The 24,731-nt window shown below is 52.7% G+C and overlaps 9 protein-coding genes across 9 annotated transcripts; 2 read left to right on the forward strand and 7 right to left on the reverse strand.

The window, feature by feature from the left end:
- Positions 1–817: 817 nt before the first annotated feature.
- On the reverse strand, positions 818–4,853 carry AKAW2_30816A (putative VPS9 domain protein; the record flags this gene model as incomplete). The annotated part of the gene is made up of 3 exons (XM_041687372.1): positions 818–4,407; positions 4,465–4,714; positions 4,776–4,853. 3 exons carry the CDS (start codon positions 4,851–4,853, stop codon positions 818–820), a joined length of 3,918 nt encoding a protein of 1,305 aa, XP_041541263.1.
- Positions 4,854–5,543: 690 nt separating this feature from the next.
- AKAW2_30817A (mitochondrial 37S ribosomal protein uS11m) lies at positions 5,544–6,351 on the reverse strand (the record flags this gene model as incomplete). Its single annotated transcript, XM_041687373.1, has 2 exons — positions 5,544–5,579; positions 5,662–6,351. The coding sequence occupies 2 exons, from the start codon at positions 6,349–6,351 to the stop codon at positions 5,544–5,546; spliced, it is 726 nt and encodes a 241-aa protein (XP_041541264.1).
- A 452-nt stretch (positions 6,352–6,803) lies between these two features.
- On the forward strand, positions 6,804–8,413 carry tim44 (protein translocase subunit TIM44; the record flags this gene model as incomplete). Its single annotated transcript, XM_041687374.1, has 2 exons — positions 6,804–7,681; positions 7,738–8,413. 2 exons carry the CDS (start codon positions 6,804–6,806, stop codon positions 8,411–8,413), a joined length of 1,554 nt encoding a protein of 517 aa, XP_041541265.1.
- Positions 8,414–9,170: 757 nt separating this feature from the next.
- Positions 9,171–10,320, reverse strand: AKAW2_30819A (putative Hsc70 cochaperone (SGT); the record flags this gene model as incomplete). Its single annotated transcript, XM_041687375.1, has 3 exons — positions 9,171–9,216; positions 9,272–10,248; positions 10,318–10,320. The coding sequence occupies 3 exons, from the start codon at positions 10,318–10,320 to the stop codon at positions 9,171–9,173; spliced, it is 1,026 nt and encodes a 341-aa protein (XP_041541266.1).
- A 354-nt stretch (positions 10,321–10,674) lies between these two features.
- Positions 10,675–13,996, forward strand: AKAW2_30820S (RIC1 family protein; the record flags this gene model as incomplete). Its single annotated transcript, XM_041687376.1, has 5 exons — positions 10,675–10,938; positions 10,992–12,386; positions 12,435–12,702; positions 12,748–13,223; positions 13,268–13,996. The coding sequence occupies 5 exons, from the start codon at positions 10,675–10,677 to the stop codon at positions 13,994–13,996; spliced, it is 3,132 nt and encodes a 1,043-aa protein (XP_041541267.1).
- Positions 13,997–14,223: 227 nt separating this feature from the next.
- TMA20 (translation machinery-associated protein 20) lies at positions 14,224–15,034 on the reverse strand (the record flags this gene model as incomplete). The annotated part of the gene is made up of 3 exons (XM_041687377.1): positions 14,224–14,623; positions 14,744–14,884; positions 15,021–15,034. The coding sequence occupies 3 exons, from the start codon at positions 15,032–15,034 to the stop codon at positions 14,224–14,226; spliced, it is 555 nt and encodes a 184-aa protein (XP_041541268.1).
- Positions 15,035–15,293: 259 nt separating this feature from the next.
- AKAW2_30822A (YchF/Obg family ATPase) lies at positions 15,294–16,963 on the reverse strand (the record flags this gene model as incomplete). Its single annotated transcript, XM_041687378.1, has 3 exons — positions 15,294–15,845; positions 16,059–16,616; positions 16,889–16,963. 3 exons carry the CDS (start codon positions 16,961–16,963, stop codon positions 15,294–15,296), a joined length of 1,185 nt encoding a protein of 394 aa, XP_041541269.1.
- Positions 16,964–17,994: 1,031 nt separating this feature from the next.
- On the reverse strand, positions 17,995–21,586 carry hir1 (putative histone transcription regulator Hir1; the record flags this gene model as incomplete). Its single annotated transcript, XM_041687380.1, has 5 exons — positions 17,995–18,092; positions 18,144–20,894; positions 20,969–21,190; positions 21,291–21,365; positions 21,550–21,586. 5 exons carry the CDS (start codon positions 21,584–21,586, stop codon positions 17,995–17,997), a joined length of 3,183 nt encoding a protein of 1,060 aa, XP_041541270.1.
- An 855-nt stretch (positions 21,587–22,441) lies between these two features.
- AKAW2_30824A (SPFH domain-containing protein) lies at positions 22,442–23,854 on the reverse strand (the record flags this gene model as incomplete). Its single annotated transcript, XM_041687381.1, has 2 exons — positions 22,442–23,261; positions 23,364–23,854. The coding sequence occupies 2 exons, from the start codon at positions 23,852–23,854 to the stop codon at positions 22,442–22,444; spliced, it is 1,311 nt and encodes a 436-aa protein (XP_041541271.1).
- Between the last annotated feature and the right edge of the window lie 877 nt (positions 23,855–24,731).

Genomic DNA, 24,731 nt, shown 5'->3' on the forward strand with positions numbered 1-24,731 from the left:
TCCTTTTCCTTTCTATCCCTATAGATCCTTTTTCTCGCCGTGAACACATGTAGGAAGCCTTTTTACTTACGAATGTCCTTCCCAGGACTGAACTAAAAGAAGGCCATGCACCTTCTCAATAGACGAAAGTTATCGAAATAGTCCCATTTCCCATCGTTCTAATCCGAAGTCCGCGAAATCTAATTATAGGAAAAGCCAAGGCCCAAAAAAGGAACGAGACAGCTTCTCTAACACAGCAAGCAACACACCCGCTACCCTCTGCTGAGCCATCTTTACACCTATCTATACAATCCTAGTTCAAATCCCAGAATCAGGTAAAATCAACCCGACACTAATCCATGAGCAAACCACCACTCTCCTACAAAATAAGACCGCTCATATCGTCACATCGTCGGATTTATATTAGTAATATATGAATATAGGTTAGGTTAACAACGCAGCTAAGCAGTCCTCTAGACGCATCACAAGCCGAGTGACAAGCGACCAGAACCAACCAACACAACATAACACAACACAACGTCAAAAGCAGACCAAGATCATAAATGGCAACACAGCACACAACACCGGTCAATCAATCAATCAATCAATCAGTCGAATAATAAGTCTACAGAGCTTGCCATTTATAACAGGACCAGGAGAATGAAAGATTACCAGGTGAAGAAAGTGAAAAGCGAAACGCACTCAGATGAAGGGGGAAGAAAAAAAGCAAATACACCGCACCGCCGTACATGCATGATTTGTAGTTGTAGTAGTAGTAATGAAGAGAAATAAGATGATACAACAGGGTGAATGGATAAATGAATGAAAGTAAACAGATCTATCGCATCTCGCGCACTCCACGCAAACACCGCTCTAGGCGCTTCCCTCGTTCGCGTTCTCGGACTAAGGTTGCTCGGACGAAGGAGCGGATGGCATCTCGTCCGACTTTCTCGCGCCAGGTGGTCCAGCCTGCTAGTTCGCCGACAACCACGTCCTTGTTCCAGGTGATTTCGCGGGAGAGACGAGCGATCTGGAGTTCGGAGTCCTGGATCTTGGTTTCGAGGTCGCGGACAGACTTTTGGCGGGATTCTTCGAGGCCCGGGAAATTGATGTTAAATTTCCGGGGAAGGGAAGAGGATACGAGGGATGAGCGGTTGCGGGAGAGGTTTCTGTTTGTGGAGGATAGGTTGTTTATGAGGGAAATGGGACGAGAGAGGGATGCTAGGATGGCGGTTGTGGTGTTGTCGATTGAGGTCAGGGCCGTGAGGAATTGAAGGAGAGGAGAAGAGTCGGAAGATGAAGTGGAGAGATGGGTTGCATAGCGGGTGAACGCGTCGACATAGGAGGCTGGTAGCGCGTTGGTCGGTTCCTTGAGGGTTGAGATAACGGAGGCACAGAGGGCCACGGCGTCTGCAATGTCGGATGCAGAGTTTTGGAGAGCGTGGCCGCGACGAAGCAGACTGCGAGTGTTGACGTGGACGGCGCGGACCATGTCCTGGGCGTGAGAGACGAATTGCTCTGTCTCGCGCATGCCTTCGGGTGTGACGGGTTCGTAGTCGTCGTTGATGGACTCCGTGAGAACCTGGGCTTTGCGCTGCGAGCGGTCTGCCATCATCTCGGGCTGCAGTTCGGGAACCAGAAAGAACTCCCACAACATCTCGTGAGTGGCGAAAGTTGGATGTGTGAGCAAGACCTTGAGGAACCTGTCGAGCTTCTCTTGCATGTCATGGAGCACAGAGCGGGACGGTTTGGAATGAATCTGGAAAGGGCTACGGAAGTCGGACAGAGACGGCATATAGGAAGCGGGATGCTCGATGGACAGGCACTTTGCAAGGTTCTCAAAGTCAGAAAACGTGCGACGGCATGTGGTAACTGTGAATGTTGTCCCTGACGCAGGACGGGACTCTGCTGAGTTGATGGTTGGATTCGGGGCACCGGACTTGAGAACAAAGCGGACTGTCGCATCCTCAACAAAGTATGAGCGCACCACCGTCGTGACACGACCAGACTGCTCGTCGTAGGCTGATGGGGGGTTGGAGAGAAGAATGAGATCGTCAATGCGATTGCGCACTTCATCGTCCTTAGCAAGTTCGACAGCAGTCAAACCACGGCTTTCTTTTAAGTGAACATCAACTCTGGGGTCCATGAAAAGGATCCTGACCTGATCGATGCGGCCGTACTTGCTGGCCATCATGAGAGGAGTGAACCTTTTATCATTTGTTGCATTTGGATCACAGTCACATTCTTGCAAGAGGCGGATGGTAATTTCCGGGTCGCTAACGATATGCAACAATGTATTGCCTCTAGAGTCGACATGATTATCGAGGCGCAAGGGCTTGCCATCACCTTGGGCAATTTGGGCGGCCGTGAGTGCTTCTTTCACCATTGAGTTGTAGTCCGGGTGATCGTAAGACCTGCATAGAGCGAACAGTGGCGTCTGTCCATGCTTGTCGCGTTGACACCACGGCAGCAGTCCCTCCAACCTATGCATTACCGATGGCGTGCTGAAGAGGTAGTGTGCAACCGTACGCCCATGCATGTCTGACTTTTGTAGGTACGATGCAATGGTGTGCTTATCCGTTGAACTGAATAGGAAGTTCAGCAGAATGTCCACCATTTCGACGTGAGCAAGCTGAACAGCAGCACTAAGTAATGTGGTTCCATTTGTATTTGTGTCCTCGAGAATATCCGCCAGCGGATAGTAATCTTGAAGGCTCAGCAGGTATTTCAAGGCGTCTGGCTGGCGGCTTTCTACGGCCATCATCGGAATCGAGTCGCCTGCAGGATCTTGCGTTTTCGTCAATGTCTCAATTGAACTGTCCCCCTCGATCGCGCTTGAAATTGAGCCCATTCCCGTTGTCCGGGAAGCCAAAGATATCCCAGATGATTCAGACAGGCTGCGGACATCCATAGAAACCTTCTTCACAGGGCGTCGGATCTCTTTCGGAGGGGCCGTGTTCGTCCACGTCTGGAAAGGAAACACATGAGAAAGGGGAGGTGGCTCGGAGGGTTCCTCATCATGCGTTGTCCCACTAGGAACACTCATTTCGAACGGTGCATCCTGCAAAAGCAAGGGCTCATGTGGACTTTGACAAAGATTATCCTCGTCATGCGTCCGAAACGCAACAGTTCTTTCTTCGGGCTCACATGGGACTTCGTCTAGCGACTCCTGATCGCCATTTGGCTCTAATATGGCCTTCATGTCCACGACACGTCCGCCTTTAGTTGCATTCCATAAGCGCCTGTTCCGAATACTGGCTCGCCGGAGACCCGCGGAATCAGTCACCAGGTAGGTAAGAACAGCTTCGAGAGTGCTCAGCGCATAGCCCATTTCACCACTGTCAACATCGTCGATGTATATGAAATGTTGCATGTACATCAGCCTCGCCTGCAGGTTCTTCACTTGGGATCTGATGACCACAACCAGCAGCAATGAAACCAGAATATCAGCGTTGATCGTTACCGGCGCGTATTGCTTTTCCGATGCAAGAGACCCCGCTCTATCGTAATTCCCTGGATAAGACAGAAGCTTGATTGTCTGAAGTAGAGTGCTCAACATGTCATGGGGGCACTTGGCGTCTAGCATTTTGCGGAACTCTTCCACTGCTCTCCCGATACGCTGTAACAACTCCCGCTTACCCTCTCGTCCACCATCGACAACTATGCCCACTTGCGAGATGTCGATGTTTTCCATGTAACGAATCCTAGAGTCTAGCTCTGCGTCTTCTGGCTGGCGGAAACTGCAAAGACGAGGGAAGAGAAGAGATTCATGCACCTGCTCAGCGACGTAGCGCTCGATAAGCCTTTCCACCAACGGTCCCGTTAGATCGGTGGTGGCACCTAGGAAAGACAATTGCTGCTTATCCACTAAACGAAACAAGTCAATTGCGGCAGTAACAGCTGTCTCCAGACTTCGACGCATCAGATCCTCGTCATCCTCGAAGTACTCTTCGGAGTTGAAGGGCAGGCCCTCCCTACTGCGAGAAGCTGAACTACGGATAGAAGCAGATTCGTCGGCGGTTATCTCATTGTTGTTCTGCTTCCGTTCGTATTCGTCGAATATGAGGGGCGAACGAGACGGCGGAGGTGGCAACGGTTTCCCCAGCTCCTTTCCAAATTCCTTGAACAATCTCTCCAATCCAGGTTGCATCTGTCGGGCAATCATCGGGAAGTGCGCAAGGAGTTCTCCAAATGTCTTTATCTCCTTCTTCGGCGGCGACGAAACGGACTCGCTAGACTTCATGCCGTTGCCTATGATATCGCGCTTTGGTAGCATGCCCGGCACTACAGCAGTGACGATCTTTCCGGGATCGAATGAGCCGATCAACGGCCGTGAAATGTAGTAGATCAGCCATGGTTGAGAGTCGTTGCTGTTGTTGTAGTACAGCGCATCGGATAACAGCTGGGCTTGGCTCAGGGACTTGAAGCCTAAATACAAGGGTCAGCGCATGTGCCACTCAGGAGACTAGCCGGACGCTTTCCCACCTTTGTTACTGTACACCGAGTTCTCCTTGATAATAACCGTGCGCCCATTGACCGTCGTCACTTGTTTGGCCTTGCCCCGGCTATCTCGTATATTTGAGTCATCCTTTCCCCCGCCGGCCCCGGTGGACACTGGTATTCGCAAGGTATGGCTTCCCAAGAATTCTTCGGATACGACGAGATCGGAGTAGTAGAGGGATGACTCGCGGTCACGCGAGCCGACCAGCGATTCCGTGACAGGTACTAGGAGGACCTAAAGTTGGCATGTCAGAAGCTGGGCTCAGACCGGAGCCGATAGAGTTGGCGGGACATACATGATTCTCGGTGGGTATACACTGCCCCGGAACTGTGCTTCGGAAGAAGGCACGGAGAAAGGGATTTAGAGGGTGCATCCAAACGGTCTTGGACGACGGCCCAACACAGAATCACAGGCACTCATGAAGCCGTCTAGACCGGTCTCGAAGGGGGGTTCCGCTGCTCGATCGTCGCAGAGGAGCAGCTCCGGCGCATGCGCCCGCAGGTAATCGGATACAGTGCAGTCTCAACGAAAGAGCTTAGGAAAAAAGCGCAAAGAACCAGTCGGAAGAGACAGAAGTCAACGTCACGATGGACAGGCTAGAAGCATAAGCTGAACGACGAGTGAGAGTGAGGGAGTTGTTGAGGACAAGAGGGGGGATCTCAGCCAACAGCTTTCGGAGTGGCAGTCCTGGGAGCTTCTCGCGCTATCCCCCTTTGGGTCGGCCTAGATCTCAGCCTGCCTCGCTTTTATGGAGATTTCCAAGACAAACTGCCCAACTACACGCCTTCATGCATAACATTCTTGCTAGGAGAAACTTTGAATTGATATACATTGCACCCGTAGAAACTCGCATCCTAAAAAATAAATCCCATATATGCCGGGAACAGGCTGGCTAGTATACAAATAGAGAAAAGGAGCTGGACCCTGAACCCTGAACCATTGCCCGAACTATTGCCACCCAACAAGAACGGTTCGGTTGATACAGTGTAGGGTCGCCATATGGTTGGACTGAGAAGAACCTATTCCGGGGCATCTCTGATCAATCCCATCCCATCATCAGGTATCATGAAAGCATGCCCTTGTTCTTGTCCCAGACGTTCTAGCAAAGCACTTCTACCCGCGTCAGAACGACATAACAAACTTCATCAACAAAATGCACCCCCTTAACCAAGACGGCGAACCCTGGGGCTTCTCGAACCACCAAACTTGAGTCTGGTGGAGTCCGTCACCCGACAAACCAAGCCGCGGATGTTCCGTCCTTCGTTACCGAGCAAAACCTTGGTGACAGCCTCACGGCCTTGTCCGAAATCACGGAAGATAATTTCCAAGCGCTTGATTTCCAACAAAAAGCCCCTTTCTTGTATCTGGCCAAAGACGTGCGACGCCAGCTGGTGGGCGGCTTCGTAACCGGAACGCTTAGACTTGCGGAATCCAAGGTGACCGCAGCTCTTAGCCAACATTGGGTCTCCATTCGGCCGTGTCAATGTCATGATGGTGTTGTGCTTGTGGCAGTAGACATGTAGGTGGTAAGGAGGAGACCGATCGGCATACGGCTGGTTGATCAACTCTGCTTCCAGGCTCTCGGCCATCCGGGAGTAGTCACGACTCACACCCTGGTTTGAGCGAACCTTCTCACCCTGCATCATCTTGGTGATCGCAGAGAAGGATGCATTCTCTTGGGCGGGTTGCTTCTCCGCAGGGGTGTTCAAGATCTCTCTCTCGATTTGACGGGTCTTCTCCTTTGCATTTTCAAGGATCGCGGGAGTCGATGAAAAGGATCTCGTAAGACGGAAAGCAGGGGCACGGATCTGACACGAGCGGCCAACGGTAGGCAGAGCCCTCGACAGGGCAGTAACGAATGTCGAGTTCATCTTTGCGGTGTCGTCAATCGAGGAGGATGTCGGGGAGATACGGCTAGGCGGCGGGTGAAAAGGACCGAACGTGGCCGTTATACCAGCCAACGGAATTGAACGCGGAGCAAGATGAAAATCAACTCCGGACAGACAATGGAAATTGTCGTGATTGCAAATAGCCGGAGGTGGCTCCAAGTCGAAGATGCGGCGCAAGTCTGGGCCGGAACGACAGGGCGGCGGAAAAGGGCCGAATTTTCGACGGGCTTGGCGTCCAGCATCTCAACTTTTTTCCCTTCTCGCTCGTTCTGACACCAGCTGCCGACATCGCTTCCTCGCTCTTCCTCACCCACCTCCCCCTTCAACCTCAACCTCAACTCAGTCCTCCCACCTTATCTTCGGGGTTGGCGAACACGCAGATATTATCTTTTTCCTTGGTTTCAATTCGGTTCTTGTTTTAATAGTCGCATAGCATGATCTCGGCTACCAGGATGTCGGTCACCGCGCGGGCGGCCACCCTACGGTCTCAGGTGCCGACTCTGAAGACCGCTGCTGTGTCCCAGCGCTCTTTGATTCAGTCCTGCTCTTACGCTACATCACGAAACACCCTCTTGAACAGCCAGCGCGCGGACCGTCCCGTTTCTCAACTCGTTTCCCCGTTCGCTGCTCTCCCTCTGACCAGATCCTTCCACGTCGTCGCCCCTCGCTTGCAACAGCAGCAGCAGAAGGATAAGCAGGAGCAACAAGAAAAGCAGGAGAAGCAGTCGGAGGAGCCCAACCAGGAGAAAGAGGAGAAGAGCGAAGGGGAGTCGAAGAAGGAAGGAAAGAAGGATGCGCCTCCGCCGCCCCCCCATGGTGACAAGTCTCCCTGGCAGGTGTTCAGAGAGACTCTCCAGACGGAGTTCAAGGCTTCGAAGGAGTGGAATGAGTCGACAAAGGCTCTTGCTTCGTCTGCTCACCAGTTCTCCGAGAACGAGAACATCAAGAAGGCTCGTGCCGCTTATGAAGCCGCCTCTGGAGCCGCCACCTCCAAGACTGCGACTGCCCTCAAGACCACCGGAAAGGCCATTGGCACTAGTGCCGCATGGACCTGGAACACTCCTGTTGTCAAGGGTATCAGAAAAGGTGTCAACGTCACTGGCTCTGGTATTGAGAAGGTCACAAGACCTGTCAGAGAAACCGAGGCTTACAAGAGTGCCGTGGGTGGTGTGAAGAATGCCATCGATGATGGTAGCAGCTCTCGCTACGGTGGTTACATCGAGAAGGAGGAGCGTCGGAAGCAGCGCAAGCTGCGTGAAGAGGCTGAGCTCAAGGCTGGTCGCCGTGTCGAGCCGATGGTTGAGGATCCCAAGTGAGTCATGTTCAGTAGATTATATGAAGGAGATCTCTAACAGTTATCCACTCTAGTGCCGGAACCAACGTTACCCTCCACAAGGACTCTGCCTGGAAGGAATCGTGGCGCGACTTTAAGGACTCCAACCCTATGATGCAGAAGCTCTTCACCCTCAAGGAGTCCTACGAGGAGTCGGAGAACCCCTTGATCAGCACCGCGCGCAGCATCTCCGACCGTGTTGCTGGTTTCTTCGCCGAGAACGAGACCGCTCGTGTCATCAAGAAGTTCCGTGAGATGGACCCCAACTTCCAGATGGAAGCCTTCCTCAGAGAGATGCGTGAATACATCCTGCCCGAAGTGCTTGACGCCTACGTCAAGGGAGACGTTGAGACCCTGAAGCTGTGGCTCTCCGATGCTCAGTTCCATGTCTACGCTGCTCTTGCCCAGCAGTACACTACTGCCGGCCTCAAGTCGGATGGCCGTATCCTCGATGTCCGTGGCGTTGATGTTTCCCACGCCCGCATGCTGGAGCCCGGCGACATCCCCGTGTTCGTTGTGACTTGCCGCTCCCAGGAGGTTCACGTTTACAAGAACGTGAAGACGGGCGAGCTGGCTGCCGGCATGGAGGATAAGGTCCAGCTGGTCACCTACGCCATCGGTCTGACACGGATACCCGAGGATGTCAACAACCCGGAGACCCGGGGTTGGAGATTGATCGAGCTGCAGAAGGCCGCTCGTGACTACATCTAAGCCATTCGAAACATCCTTCTTACACCTCCCTCGCCTACCTCGACGCTCAACGATCACAACACCTGCTTGATTTTGGTCTATGACATGCCTCTATTCTCTTCTCGATTGTTTTGATATCATCCGACTGTACAATATTGATTTTTGTTAAAATAGAGACCAGGCGGAACTGGCGCTTCATGGAACCGTCTGTGATAGTAACTTGATTAATCTCGCTGGGCGCCTTTCTTACCATCCTTCTCCCACTTTTGTGATATCCTCACTCACCCTCTGCTGGACTCCGATCCAGCTTCACTGGCGTCCGCTTAAAGAGTATATCCTATATATACATCTGCGCAGTGGGCCTGGTGCTTCCATTCGGGCGTTTCGGGAGTCGTGTTTACTCGCTTTGCAACCTCACCCTCCACTCTTCTGATGAAATCTTTGCATTGGCTCAGTGCTTGTTGTCTTGTTCCTTTATGTTGAGTGGCCGTTAGGCCTCTCTGGTGGTTTTGATAAGCGAGTCTAGGTGTTATGTGGCCTGAATCTGGCGACATGAAGTGGATTATTATGAGTTTTTGTAAATACAGCTGTGAAACGAAAGAAATATGTTCATCATAACAAGACAGATTTGTCAGACAAGTATAGCGGTGTGTCTATTCGCTTCCATAATTAAGATGATCATACATTGCACGTATACGAGGTCGAAAGCGCGACAATGGTTTTTTGATGAAATGAACAAATAAAGCTCCGAAACACTAACACATATAGGATATCCCGTTTACTGGTTTCCACGTCCGGCACCGCCGCCCATCATGTTCCGAGCCCTGGAAGATACATGTTAGTTGCAATGCAGTAGACTAGATATGTTATGTCACTTACATATCGGCAATGTTGGGGTCACTCATCAAAGAGGACATGTCGGGCATACCACCGCCACGGCCGTAGTTCTCAGCCATCTGTCTCAGCTGGGGGTTGCTCATGAGGTTGTTAAGCATATCAGGGTTGCTCATCAGGTTCTGGGCCATGCTGGCGAACATAGGGTTGCTCATGATGGAGCTGAGGTCGGGCATACCGCCGCCGCCGCCACCTCCTCCGAGCATGCTAGCAAGGGAAGAGAGATCAGGCATACCGCCACCACCACGGGAAGCACCAGCAGCATCATCAACAGCATCAGCGGGAGGCTCGGTGCTACGCTTGGCCTCCTCAATCTTGCGCTTAGTAGTCTCCAGACCCCGCTTCATGGCCTCACTACCACCATTGCCCTCGGCCTCAATACCCTTCTCGTAGGCCTCCTTAGCACCGTGGTAATCAGCCAAGTCGAAGCGAGCCAGTCCCAGACGGCTCCAGGCCTTGGAGTACTTGGGGTCAACAGCAGTGGCGAGCTCAGCATCCTCGGCCGCCTTCTCGTGCTGTCCAGCCGCGGAATAGGCAGCAGCCCGGTTGGAGAGGTAGATGGGGTTCGAGGGAGCAATAGCCAGAGCCTGGGTGTAAAGGTCGATAGCGGTGGTGTAGTCGTTGCGGGCCATGGCACCGTTACCCTCGGACTTCAGCTTATCGGACTCGGGGGTGGGAGCGCCAGCCGCGGGCTTCTGGCTTTCGGCAGACTTGGCAGAGTCGCCGGTGGGCTTGTTGCGAAGCTTCTCGTAGACACTGTAGATGCTGGCCAGAGACTGACCACCCACGGCATCCTTCACAGCAGCCTCGTTGGAGGGATCAACCTTGAAGGTATCGGCGATACAGGACTGGGCGATCTCGATGGATTCGGCATCGTCGGCGGTCAGGGTGCCATCCTTCAAGCTGGCACCGAGGAAGTCAATGATGGCAAGCGCGAGGCGCTTCTTGGACTCTGTAGGAGCCTAGAGAGAGGGAAGTTAGGTTCTGATCATAGCTACAGAATGATCGGCTGCGCAAAAAATCAATCTTACCATTGTGTGAGGTATAAGGGGGTATCACAGGGAACGGAAATGTCTTATCACGAGCAAAGCAAAGGGCGTCGCGGGGGGAAATTGGATGCGGGGGCTTGCAGGATGTTTGGCCTGTTTGTCACCGGAGCTTCCCTGCACGTGATACCCCGTGCTCCCGAGCTGGATCCAATCCATATCCAACGTACCCAACCGTCATCTTCATTCATCGCTGTCAGTGAGACTCTTGGGTGGATATGGTCGGTACTCGCGGGATCGCATCTGTCCCGACTCCGACGGTTTAAACTTTCCGCGTCTGACGAAGATGACTCGATGTGAACTTGTTGATATACTCCGTGACTCTCGCGCCTGTGTCGAGCCATGTACTGGCCCAATGGAGTTCCCCGGGTCTATGCGATCAATGGCCCTGCAATCCCGGTTACGATCTCCGAAGATGATGATTCAATAGAGTACGAGAGCTCTGCGGAGCAGGGCTTGTCGTTGAGAGAAAATGAAGCCGACAAACCGACGGGGACGACGGACTCGGCCTGGGCGGATGAGCCCATTACGGGGCTTTGCGTTTCCAGGAGTGGGTTCATGTTTGCGACGATGACTGACTCGTCAATTGCTATATGGCAGACTAGAGTAGGTTCCTATTCTTGAGAACTTGTAAGATGCGCATGTTGACTAGCTGTTAGCCCACCGCTGTTGTAGCTGCGGTTGCTCGGTCCGCCTCTTCCCTGGAGAACTATGGGCCTAATGTAGCTCTCCTGATGCACCCGGATTCGACCATTCTCGTTGCTCAGACGCTGAATGGATACCTTTTGACGTATACGATTGCTGTGGGCCCTACCACTCGTGTGTATCAACACCACTTCGATCAAACCAGTTCGACTCGCCGTCAGCAGCTTGCGCGCTTAACAGCCGAGGAAGAGGCCACAGGGATTCGAGATGTCAGCATTCGCTTTAGAATGGCGATCAAGATAGAGTCGGGCATTGCGAAAGCCCTTGCGTTGGACAATGAACTCGTCGTCGCCACGGTGAAGCCGGCTGCCATTCAGTGCATTCGGTGGATGCCTGATGCAGACGGCTCACAGACCCAGTCTGAGCTTCTGAGCCGTATCCTGGGTGTGTCCAAGCGCACATCTATTACGGATATGGTGTATGATCGAGCTATCAATCTGCTAGTATGGATTACCAACGAAGGCCAGGCGTATGCCGTCCAGCGCACTCCGGAAGGCACAACGGATTCGGAGACTCCCAAGAAGCTTTTCCAAGGACATTGCTTCCACAATCCCGAGGATGAGGGTATGAAAGCCATGAAAGTTGCGGTCAATGCCCGCTTCTCGCTTCTTACTGTCAACTGCGCGAACGGCGAAATCCTGGTATACACGGCTAAAGACTACATGGGGAATGTTCCTCTCTCGCATCGGCTTCAACTGCCAGCTTCCCTTGCTACAACCGGCAATCTGTCATTCATGTCCTATTCGCCCGACGGCTATTGCCTCTTTGCAGGCTATGAGCGTGGATGGACGACATGGAGTGTGTTTGGCAAGCCCGGTGGGACCAGCTTCACAGCAGATCGGACTCTTGCCAAGTCGAACGATGAGGACTGGGTGACTGGGGTTTCTCACGGCTGCTGGATAGGCGGGGGGGCTGAAATTATCCTTACGGGTCAGAATGATCGTCGATTGTGGATACTGGAAACCGCTCGCAGCGCCTTGACGGGCTGCTACTCTTCTGCGAACCTGGCTCGGGGTCTCTTGCAAACCGGGACGGAGATTATTCTCTACCGCGGCCACGACCTACCCGATCTCATGACTATCTCGGGTAAGGATTCGCTCTGGCACCATGCGCAATATCCTCCATCCTATCTACATTCCCAGTGGCCCATTCGCTCCAGCGTCGTCTCGCAGGACGGGAGGTACGTAGCCATTGCTGGCCGGCGTGGACTTGCACACTATAGCGTGAACAGCGGCCGCTGGCGAGTGTTTGAGGACTCCAAGATTGAGAATTCGTTTGCCGTCAGAGGCGGCATGTGCTGGTACGGACACATTCTGATTGCTGCCATCGACAACGATGGATCTTATGAGGTGAGTCAACAGAGATGAGTGTGCAGCAAGTACTAATTATCGTCACAGCTCCGGCTCTACTCCCGGGAGAGTCCCTTGAACAACCACACAATCTTGCATATAGAATACCTACCTTCGCCTGTCGTCTTCATCGGCCCGTCAGGAGAAGATTCCCTTCTTGTCTATACCTATGATAATATCCTCTACCACTATATCATCAACTCTGCACACTCCCGAATAACACTGGTCCCGGTTGGTCAGATTGCTTTTCATGGGATCGTGCGGGCACCGACCCGCGTGCGAGCGATCAGCTGGATTTTGCCTGAGGATCAGATGCGTAAGTGTGCTGGTTCTGGGTGGTTACGTTTACTAACTTCAGTAGGTAATGGCGATCCATCACAGGATGTCAAGGTCGCATCAGTGCTCTTGTTGGTCGACGGCAACTTGGTTCTGCTGCAGCCATCGACGTCGGAGACCGGAGAGCTAAAGTACGACATGCGTGTGGTATCGCACGAAGTCGAGTACTACATTCTGATGAGGGACCAGTTGTCCTTCAACTTTGCGCCATCTGTGGACGAGTCAGTCCCGGCTAGTCCGGCAGCCGAGATGGCGTTGAACATGTATCACAGCAACCTGTCGCTACGGGACTCGCTGTGGACGTTCTGCGGCAAAGAACTCCTTTCATGGAGCGATGTGCAGGATGTGCTGCACCGGGAAGACGTAGCGAAACCGCTCGAGGTGCCGCTAGACTTTTACCCTCTGTCAGTTCTACTGAATAAGGGCATCGTGCTGGGAGTGGAGGCAGAGATGACCCAGCGCCGCGATGTCACGTTCTCCGTGCTGAAATTTGCCATCCGAGTAAGTTCTTACCTGCTCTTCAAGACTGCTTGCTAACTGTATAGACACACCTGTTCCTTCCATACTTCCTCCAACATAGCCTGACACATGGCGACATGCCAGCAGCGCTGTCGTTATGCCAACATTTCTCCCACCTCTCCTACTTCCCGCACGCCCTAGAAGTCCTGCTGCACCACGTCCTCGACGACGAAGTCGACAACGCCAGCAAGGACAGCAAGACCGACGACCCATCACAAAAACACAGTCCCCTCCTTCCGACGGTCATATCGTTCCTCCAGGCATCCCTACCCGCCACCGTATACCTCGACATTGTCGTCCAGTGCACGCGCAAAACCGAACTCCGGTCCTGGCGCACCCTGTTCACATACCTTCCTCCGCCGAAGGATCTGTTCGAGCAAGCACTGAAGCTCAACTCGCTCAAAACAGCAGTAGGCTATCTCCTAGTGCTGCAGGCATTCGAGGACGAAGACGACGACCACGACTCGCCTATCGAGGACTATGTCGTCCGTCTGATGTACCTCGCGTCGCGGAAGAACGACTGGGAGCTGTGTGCAGAACTGGCTCGGTTCCTGATCGCGCTCGACAGATCAGGCGATATGCTGCAACGGGCCGTGACGCGCGCGGGGCTACGAGATGGCAATCTACCAGGGACGGGACTGAACGGATCAGGAACGAGCGTGAAGGGGCTAGGACTGGCGATCCGCACGCCGTCATGGTCATCGCTATCACCGACATCATTATCCCCGCGACCTGAATCAGACCGTCACGCCTAAACCTTATACAAAGTGTACATAATACCACAATACAAGAATAACAGAAGACAAGACATAGACACTTTTACTTTCATTCACATACAAACATAATAATAAAAAGTCATATCATAGCCACACCTCAACCCCAACCCCAATCCCAATCCCCCAATCACACTGGTATCATTCCATCTCATCTCATCTCATCCCAACCCCCTCCCCAAATCCCCCCTCGGGGAAAAACGAAAACCTTAATCAAGATGATACCTCCACAACCCATCCCCAAGATAATGACCCTCATCCAAGACCACACCCTTCCCGACCTTCTTAATCTCCTCGGTACCAACCTTCAACACGCCCACCAGACAAACCGTCTCCTTCCCCTCGGCCTTCACAGCAACCACCTCCCCAGCAGCTATCTCCTTCTCCCCATTCTCCACATCGGGCAATCTGCCCCCAGCACTCGTCAACCCCGGCGCCATGAGCGCCGCACCAGACAACACGAACCGAATAGCTCCCCGGTCGATCTGGATCGTGGGCAGGGCGTCCGGATAGGCGTGGATGAGCTTCAGGTGTGGGATGGGCGGGCCGTCGAGCGGTTGGTAGAACAGAGGGGTGTTTTCGTATGTGTAGAGGGTGGATCTTTCCGGACTATTGTTCCATTAGCATTCCGGAGGGATGGGCTAGTTAGCTTGCTGTTTCGTAAGGGAGGGGTGGGTGAGGATGGTGGGAATGTAGGTGGGGTATAAAGGTATGGGGTAGGGAGCGTACAGCTTCACGGCATCCAGTTGGGCCTTCTTCGGTAGGACTTCTTCAATGTAGGGTTCGAATCCTGGGTATGTGTCGAGGAACCGTTGGCGGAGGCCGCGCTGCACGGAGGATTTGACTTTTGAGCGGTTGCTCGGGGGGATACTATCATTTGTTAGTGATTGCTTGTGGTGGTGATAGTGAGGAGGAGGATTGTTGGTGAGGGATGCAGTGGGAAGAAGGGTATGGTGGGATAGATGGATTGAACTGATTGAGTGATAAGTATGCTGGTTTGACCTACTCCTTCTTAAACATCTTGCTGGTGGTGTGGTGTATGTTGTGAATTCGGAGGCTATCGCAATCTTCACGCAGATCTGCTGCGGGGGATGTCACGTGGTCGGTGGGGTAGCTAGCTGCAGGTCTGCTATATGTACTACGTAGAGTATGAACTACAGAGTATGGCTATAGATTACGGGTTAATTGATTACTGGTTGCTGGTTATGGCTACTACAATGAAACATCAAGTTGAAGGAAATGATGATGGTATTCAAGGCTATAGTCTGTTTAACCACGTTTAACCACGGGCAGCACCCGCCTTGATCAACAGAATATCACCATCCTCCACAACGTAATCCTTACCCTTGGTCATCACCTTACCAGCGGCCTTGACGGCAGCTTCGTCTCCGTACTCACGCAGAGTCGCGTAGTTGTACACAACGGCCTGGATAAAGGTCTTCTCAAAGTCGGTGTGGATAACACCAGCAGCAGCCGGGGCCTTGATGCCCTTACGGATGGTCCACTGGCGCACCTCGTCGGTACCGGTGGTGAAGAAACTGGCCAGGTTCAGCACCTGACGCATGGTGGTAATCACCTTGGGCAGGGCCGACTTGGTGTTCAGGCTCTTGCACTCCTCCAGAGCAGCCTCATCGCTCTCGAAGCGGGTCAAACGCTCCTCGAACGAGACGGAGATGGGGATCAGAGAGTCACCCGGAGAGTTGGTCTTGATCCACTCGAACACCTTGGGCAGGTACTTGTTCTTCTGGCGGATGTAGTCCTTCTCACTCAGGTTGACCAGGTAGACAACCGGCTTGGCAGTGAGCAGCATCAGGGGGTTGATGGTTTCAACCTAGACAAATCAGCATGTTGCCAAAACAATGATGCAGATGACAAAATAAATGATAATCAAGTAAATCAGACGGGACGTAATCTCATGATGCCTCTACGTTGGAAAAAAAATTTGAGACATTCGACGAGCTGGGTTATTTCGAGTAAAACTCTTATTCATCATAAAGGGTGTGCAGGTGCAGCGCAGGATAGAAGAGAATGATAATAAACGTACCTCCTTGGGACCCCACTCGTTCTTGCGGACGTCCTTGCCGTCCTTGAGCCACTCGAGCACCTTGGCAACGGTAGCCTCCTCCTCACGCAGCTTCTTCATCTCGAGAGTCTGACCACCACGCTTGGTCTGCTTCTGAAGGCTCTCGAGAGCCTTCTCGACGAACTCGATATCCTTGATACGCAGCTCCTCGCTGATGATGGTCAGATCACGGATGGGGTCGACGTCACCCTCGACGTGGATAATCTCGGCATCATCGAAGCAACGAACGACCTGGAAGATAGCATCGACGGCACGGATGTGCGACAAGAAAGCGTTACCGAGACCGGCACCGGTGGAGGCACCACGGGTCAGACCGGCGATATCATAGACGGTCAAGTTGGCAGGAACCTGAGACTTGGGCTTGTAGTGCTCGCACAGCCAGTCGAAGCGGTCATCGGGGACAATGACACGCGCCTCTTCGGGGTCAATGGTAGCATAGGGGAAGTTGGCGGGGTTACCAAGAGACGACTTGGTAATGGCCTGGAAGAGCGTGGACTTGCCGACGTTGGCGAGACCAACCTAGAGAGGAGAGAATAAACATTATTATTTCTCTTCTTTGGCAATTACATTGTGTGTGGTGATTGCATGTTGAGAAGGAAGGAGAAGAGAAAGAAGAAAAAGAAAAAGGAAAATGAAGATATTTATAGGGGGGAAAGGAAACAAGCGAGGGAGAGGGAGGGACGTTGGTAAAAAAAACAAAAGGGAAAAAAAGACGAAAAGGGAGGAGGCTGGGAGGGGCAGAAAAAAAAAAAAAAAACACATAGTGTATGGTGGGGTCAATGCTCACATACGATACCACTCTTCAGGTTGTTTCCTGGACGGCCCAGCAGGACCTTTTCTTGAACGACGGCCTTCTTGGGGGGCATTTTGGACTTGGATGCTTTCTTCTTCTTGCTCGAGTAGGAGCGGCGGGAAAGAAAGAGGAAGGGCGGGGACGGAGAAGAAGGAGCAGCAGCAGCAACAAGCGAGAGTCGCAAAGAGGGGAAGGTAGTAGCAGCAGCAGCAAAGGATGAAGCAGGACCAGCTGCGGAGCGATGAAAGCGGAGAGACGAAGAAAGGAAAAGAAAACGGGTGCCCGGAAGGGAAGACAGGATGGCGACGCCCACTTTGGCCGTGGGCAGAAGATTGATGGATAGATGGATAGAAAAGGTAGGTATGGAAAAAGTATATCTACAGTGGTCAAGGTGAGTGGCAGTTAGGATGACGGGCTGTAACTCTAGTGATTCCAGTTCCTTGTATTTGGTTGCTCTACACAGTAACTTTGGCATCCCATGACGACTTGACTGTCGCCGGTTCTTCGCTAATTTCATGTGTGCCTTTTTTTTCACTTTCACCGCCCACGTGAGAGCCCTGCCCTTGTATTGATGCCTCAGATCTGAGGCAGTATACAACTCAGAAGTATATCTTCAGCTCATACCAAACCTCGTTACTTCTGAAATTCAGTAAATATCGCGAATACCGTATATTTAAATGCGCCATACCGTACTGCTCTTTCTGCTTGACCGTAAGTTCGGTCATACTACAAGGACGACTTCTGTGATCAGTGACAGTAGTAGAAGGTCCTATTATATATCCCTCCAGTCCAACATGATCAAGTGCATGAAGAGTGCTGAAATAAGTGGTATTCGCATCGCAACCATCTCCAGTCAACAAGCATCAATGCTATCAATGAAGAAAAACAGGAAACACCATCAACCACACAGGCATCACCAACATAATATGATATAGTACAGAAACAATACACAGTGTGCAAAGCAGCAGCGCAAGTATGACATGAATGCCGTCCATTTCCCAACCCAGAACCCAGTCATTCCAGACTAGTATAAAATAATCAATACCCAGTCAACGCCAGCATAACGCCAAGCAAACAATCGAACATGATACCCCCACCCCCAACTTAGGTTTCCATGGCATCTCCAGCCTCAGACTCGTTGTCCACCACTCCCAGCAGCTTCGCATAAGGCACCGTCACACGTTGGAGATCACGATGTTTGCCTAGATCATGTTAGTTATAACAAGATTACAGAATGGAGCAAAGCAACATACCAAGAGCAAGGATCACCTCCTTCAACAACACCTCCCGTGGCCAGCCACAGAGGGTCTCGGAGCTTTCGCGCCAATTCCGGTCGTCCTGCTCGTTGTCCTGTAACCGGCGGACCGCGTCTGCATCCTCCTCTTCGAAGAGCCCGCCGATCAATCCCTTCAGCAGCTCTTCGACCTTCATCTTCAGCCCCTCGGCCCCGATCCGCTTAGCGTACATCGACAGATACAGTCGGAACTCTTCCTTGGCGCCTAGAGACAACGCGGCAGCAAGGCGATTCTCAAGGTGAGCGATGGAGACGCTGGACTCGAAGCTCTCATATCCCTCCCGCGACAGCAGTACCTTGATCAGTCGCTGAAGGAAGTAGGCACGCCCACGCAGCAGCGTCTCATTTGTGGTGTTGCGCTCCAAGAATGGAACAATTCCTGCCGATACTGCTGCCTTGGCGTCTTTGTCCTGCGAGTCTGTCGACTGGAGATTGCCCACAGGCGCTTCCGTGGTGTTCCAGTACTGACTGCCAACTGCCCACCAAGACTCCGAGATCCGCTGCCAGGTGTACATGGACGGTGAATAGGAGTATCCCTCACCATTCGACAAAGCAACCACCACGCGACCTTCGGAGTTGATTCGGGCGTTTGTGATGGCGGGCGCAGCGCTCGGGTGTGCGCCCAATGTGTGAACAGCAGCGTCAAGCACTGGCTGCAATGAAATAGGCGGATGTGGAGAGGAAAGATGTTTCACATTCCAGACATAGCACATGCCCACAGCTGAGATGCAGAGAATCCAAGGACCATTGCACTCCAGGATCACTGGCTGTGCCTCAAGTACCAAGGCACTGACCAGCCGACGCCCAGCTGGCGTCCAGATGTACACCGATCCGTCTTCGCAAGCTGCAGCCCACATGCTCAAATTACCTGTTACCAGAAGAACAGTGCGCGGGAGGAAGTCCTGCCACAGGGGCTGCTCGCCACGGAAAAGCGTGAGCCGCACCGGTTCTCGATCAATCGCACGCCCCGTCAAGCTGGCCGGAGATGGATTGCGTGCTTCAAAAACCACGTCAACCCGCGACTTGTTGGTTTCCCCCGGCGCATTGGGCTCTGTCGGTTTCCCAGTTGGATCGATGGCCCGTACTATTTGACTGCGGACCTTCGGGACCGCCAAGCGAAGCTGACTGATTGCCATGCAAGGATTCATAACAGCTGGTCGAATGAATTCTGGCGTTTGTTGCTGACCGGTGGGTGCGGGCTGCGGTTGAGCAGGAAGTAGACCGTCGGGCGTGCTTGCCAGAATCGGGGTGGCTCCATTTTGGCTGGCCAGCGCCACGCGCTTCTCAACATGCCCATCGTCATCCCCTTCTAACTGAGCGAGTTTGCGCTTGTTTCCGAAAAGCAGGGCTGCCAGACCACCCTTGGGTAGCCCATCGAAAGGCTTGGACAGGTCCACAATCGATTGCGGTGTGTCGGCCTTGACTTGGCTACTGACCGACGCCATGAGTCGGGCTTGTGGAAGAGAGGATTCAGCCGCTCCAGCACCCGATACCAGAAGGGGGGCGATTCGCTTCTTTCCATCCTTCGTATACGTCGGACGCTGCTTCAGCCTTTCCAGCTTTGCCTGGTATGGATCGGGCTTCTCCGGCTCCTGTGCTGCAGGCGTGCCTGCGGTTCCGTTCGGCTGAGACTTTTGTGTATCCGGCGTAGGAGACGCTGCTCGAGCTGGCGTTACACCATTCGATGCTCCTGAGCCAGGCTTTCCATTGGCCGTGTTGTCTGCAGCCGCATGATCGTCACCCATCAAAGCACCCATGCGGCCCTCGACTCCCTTGATCTCTCCAGCTTTACTCTTCTCCTCAAGAAGCAGTCCGTCCGTGGTCTCGGTGATGCCGGCGCCCTTCCGGTTCGTGCCAAACTTGGTAAGCGATCTTTCATTCTCCTCCATCTCCATCGCATAGCCTAGATCCCCATCTTCGAACCGCACTGCAAGAATTGTGCCGTCAAGGGCAGTTGCATAAAGGCATTTGCCATCCGGACTCCATGCCAGGTCGGAAATGGACTTGGCAGCCAGTTCTTGGGCCACCACGATAGGCCTCGGATTACTGGTGATCCAAATGCTGAGTGACTTATCACCGCCCGCGCATGCGATTACTGTGACGGAGTTGTGGACCACCTGGCCTTGGCTATCCACTGCCGGTTTGGTGATCGGTTGGGGCGAGTATAACCGCGGAGAGAAAGCGCAGACTTCGACCGGTGCTTCATGCCCAATAAGATTAATGTCGCCGTCCCACGAGCCCCGGTTGATGATCGCAACCGAGCTGACGGGGCCATTCACCGCATTGGCCGCTGCGATGTGCATACCATCTGGCGACCAGGAACACCGGCGGAAGTAGGCCGTCAAAGGGGAATTCGAAAACGGTGCGGAGATAGTCTGCTCAAGGACGAAGTTGTTCATCTGGTCATGAGCGCTGGAATTCGGCGCAGGAGACGTAAAGCGGAAGATTCGAACAGTGCGATCATCACTGGCTGTAGCAAAGTACTTATTCGCCGGATCAAATGTGATGCCCTTGACGTGACTCTGGTGAATAGAAAGGGTCTTGAGCTTCTCAAACGTAGTCCCCGACCACACGACAACCTTCGAATCCAATCCAACCGAAACCAATATCGAAGAATCGTACGACCATCCCAAATCCTGAACATCGTTATCATGGCCGATCAATCTCCGAATCGTGCGCCAGTTCTCCACAGGAGGTGCCTCGTTTGACCCTAAACACGCAAAAACATCAGTCAACACCACCCCAAACCGTATTCACAACCAACAAGCCACTCGCATCACCTACCGAACGTCGACGCATGGGACGGCGGATTCGCATCCAATGTATAAATGCACACAATCTTATCATCCGCCCCCGAGGCAAGGTATTTCCCATTTGGCGAGAACCGCACCGTATGTATCGTTCCAGAGTGATTGCTCATCGACGCCAGCTGTTTCGGCTTACTGGCTTGTTCCGGGTCGTCGGTGTTGCAGATCGCCTCTGTCGACCATATCCGAACGTATCCATCTGTATCGTACATACAACTTTGTCAATGAACAATTCCATATCTTTCGAACACGCACACAATAGTAGGTAAAGGAGATATGTAAGATGATCCGGAACTGACCTCCAGCAGCTGTCACCAAGCGACTCCCATCGGGGGATACATCACAACTATAAACCTCGAAATCCTTCCGTTCGCCTGTATGACAAGATAAAAAGGGAAGAGCGTTAGCGGATGGCTGAATACTTGATTGTGAAAGTTAAGAAACAAGAAGAAGGGTTGCGTCAATGCCAGGACAACAGCAGGAAGAATACAGCATTCGGTTATCGTCTGGCAGGGACCCAAAAGGGAGGAAAGAGAGAGGAAGGAAGGAAAACATTACCCCCATGTGTCAGCCAAACGGGCTTAATGATATGCATGGCGGAGACACCGTCGATGCCCTGTGTTATAGATGTTTCCTCCTCTTTCTATCCCTTTCGGTGTCTGTGTGTGTGTGTCCGAGATCGGTGGGTTTGTTGGCAAAGTAGTTGTGTGGTGTGTGTGTGTCGCTGATAGTAGTGAAGTGTAGCGTAGTTGCAGGTGCTGATTCGAGGATTAACTTATTTGTACCATCGCAAAAGAAGAAGCTTTGTCCTTCCTAGCTCATCGGGTAACGGGGGCCCGTCCGATCGCGAGTAAATTGGTGAGACGCAGGAGAGGAGCTCGTGGGGAAGGCAGACGAGAAAAGGGATCGGGAGGGATTCAGCGCAAGGAAAACGGGCGATGAAGAGGGCGCGCCTTGGTTTCAATGAATGAAAGTCGCGATCCCCAGGATGGGCGGCGCGGGAGGCGGTGGCCCGAGCTTCTGCCGCCGATCCCAGGGCTCTAAAAGTTAAGGGTTAAAGTAGTTGAAAAGAAGTTGACGGAGATTACCGTCGATAATTTCTACGCTGTCTACGATTGAGAATGGGGAAGTTCCCTTGAATCCACTTTTGTCTACTGTACATGATCCAGACAAAGACTGACACCCGTTTCGCCAACTGCTAGAAGTGATGCACGCGCTTAACACCCGGTAGCCCGTAGCTCTCATTTGAGTAGAACTCCCGAAGCATCATGCATCAGTACCTGACGGGGCACATAGGGCAATAGAGATACAAAATGGGTAGGATAATGGGCAATTCATCCAGAAGTTTCGTAATCGGTGATTATAAAGAGGCAACCGCAAAGGGAGAATGCTCAATCATAGTCAAACAACAAGGCTAAGAAAAGCTAGAAGAACATGGATGCCGCTTTGTTCATTGATGTCTCTGTTGGCTAACCTGGTCGAATCCTTCTAGAACATCCTGAACGGCGTCAGGCGTCTTGTGTTCCTTCTCCGCATCGACGTTGTCGTACTCTGGTGTGTGCTCCGACTTGGTGCTGGTGGAAGAGGTCTCCTTCTGGACCGGCTCCTGGACTCCCAGGGACTTCGCCGCAATGGTCTTGGCCTGGCTCTCATTGATCTTGCCGTACACAGCCATGGCATTGGCAATCATGCCACCCATGTCGCCAACGTTACCGGGAACAACCACGGCAGTACCCTCCTTGGCAAGGTTGGAGAAGGCATCAACGTACTTCTCGGCGACGCTGAGGCTGACAGCGCCGTGAGCATTATCCTTACCAGCCTCAATCGCCTGAGCGACGGCGTCAATGCCTCTGGCGGTGGCCTGGGCCTTCAGCAGGATGGCCTCGGCCTCACCCGCAGCACGGTTGATCTGTTCGGTGCGCATAGCCTCGGAAGCCAGGATGACGGACTGCTTCCGACCTTCAGCAATATTGATTGCGCTCTGTCGCTGACCTTCGGACTCGAGAATCTCGGCGCGCTTCGACCGCTCTGCCGTAACCTGGCGGTGCATGGCCGCAACAACACCCTCCGGGGCGTGAATATCCCTAATCTCGTAGCGCAGACACACAACACCCCAATCGCGCGCAGCCTCGTTGATGGCCTGTGTGATGTTGGTATTTAATGTGGCGCGCTCCTTCAGGACGTGATCCAAGGTAAGCTGTCCGATTTCCGAACGCATGGTCGTCTGCGCAAGCTGAGAAATGGCATACTCGGCATCCTCCACCCCGTAACTGAAGCCCGAAGAGTCGCACGGTCAGTTTCTATCCAACACTTGAAAGAAGATGGCCCTCTTCAGAAATATTTGCACAATAACCCTGCCGCATCGTACTCACCTGGCTTTATACGCGTCAAAGACCCTCGTGTACAGCACACCATCCAATTCCAAGGTGACATTGTCGGCCGTGATGGCATTCTGACTGGGTATCTCGATAGCCGACTCCTTCAAACTCTTAACATAGGCAATCCGGTCCAAGAATGGGATCAAGATCGCGAGACCGGGTTCTAGAATCCGATGGAACTTGCCCATCCGCTCGACGATCCATGCTGTCTGTTGGGGGACGAAGCGAACAACAGTGTTGACAGGAAGGGAAGTGCGATTGGAGAAGTAGGTAGGTGGTGCGCTGGATGAGGACGCAGATCCTAGGGGCAGAAATGAGGTCTCTGGTGCAAGTCTCCGAGGGGTGCTGGAAGCATTTCTCCGTCGAATGCGGTTCAGAGGGTATGTAGTCGGGAGAGCAGCGCCGGCAATGCGAGGGCTGGAGAGAAGGGATCGGTTATTTGAGGGCCGAATCAGCCTCATTGTCTGTCGAGAAGCCACATCCATTGTGGTAGACAGGAATCTGGGAGGGGTGAGAGAAGGATTAAACTGGCCTGATCGGAGACACTGGAGAAGCCCGGAGTGAAGCTCAAGCCGCCCGGGTGAAGCTGGCTGGCCGCTCCGGTTTTCGCCTCAGGCATTAATGCTGAATCAGCGACTCCAGGATGCGGACCCTGGAGCTCTACTCCATACTCGAGAGATAACTATCTACTGCCTATTTTCATATGGAGAATGTTCGCATTCACGTGTTTCATGCAGAGTAAAGATAGATTGTAGTATAACTATATATATTAAAACTGCGTCCCGTGGGTTCACAGATTAAAGCAAGACTCCTAAGCTATAATGCATTTGATCTTGTTTTTCTTTACCTCGGGCTACTCGTCACACCCCGACCCAACTAATAGATTAACCATAATGTGATGTGCAAAACTCTCGTCAGATAAAACCACCGGTATGGAAAAGCAAAGAAAGATGGAATGTCAGCAGGGCATCACCATCAAGGCGTCACCATCAAGCCCAGGGTAACCAGGCCAAGTCAGCAGAGACGCCTATATCAAGTCCTCATAGCAATGCGAGCAAATACGTTCGTGCAGCTTGCCGAGCATCTCCCCCACTGTCTGGGGAAGGACGGTTCGGTTGAGTTTGAGTGGAAAAGGTTGGAAATGAAGAAGAGAAAGGAGATGTTTATCCTTTTTGGGTTTTCTGGTTTCATTCGTACTAAACATCGACACAAGAAGGGTAAACAATACCACGGTATTAAAAAGCAAATAACCCGGATGAACATTCTATGGTCGTGGAAAGAATTTCAGCCCGGCGTACCTCAAAGCAAGCATCAAGAGCAGATAAACACTGCCCAGTAAAACATGCCCGGACTCCAGAAATT

Source organism: Aspergillus luchuensis, chromosome 3 (assembly GCF_016861625.1).
Source record: "Aspergillus luchuensis IFO 4308 DNA, chromosome 3, nearly complete sequence".
NCBI lineage: Eukaryota > Fungi > Ascomycota > Eurotiomycetes > Eurotiales > Aspergillaceae > Aspergillus > Aspergillus luchuensis.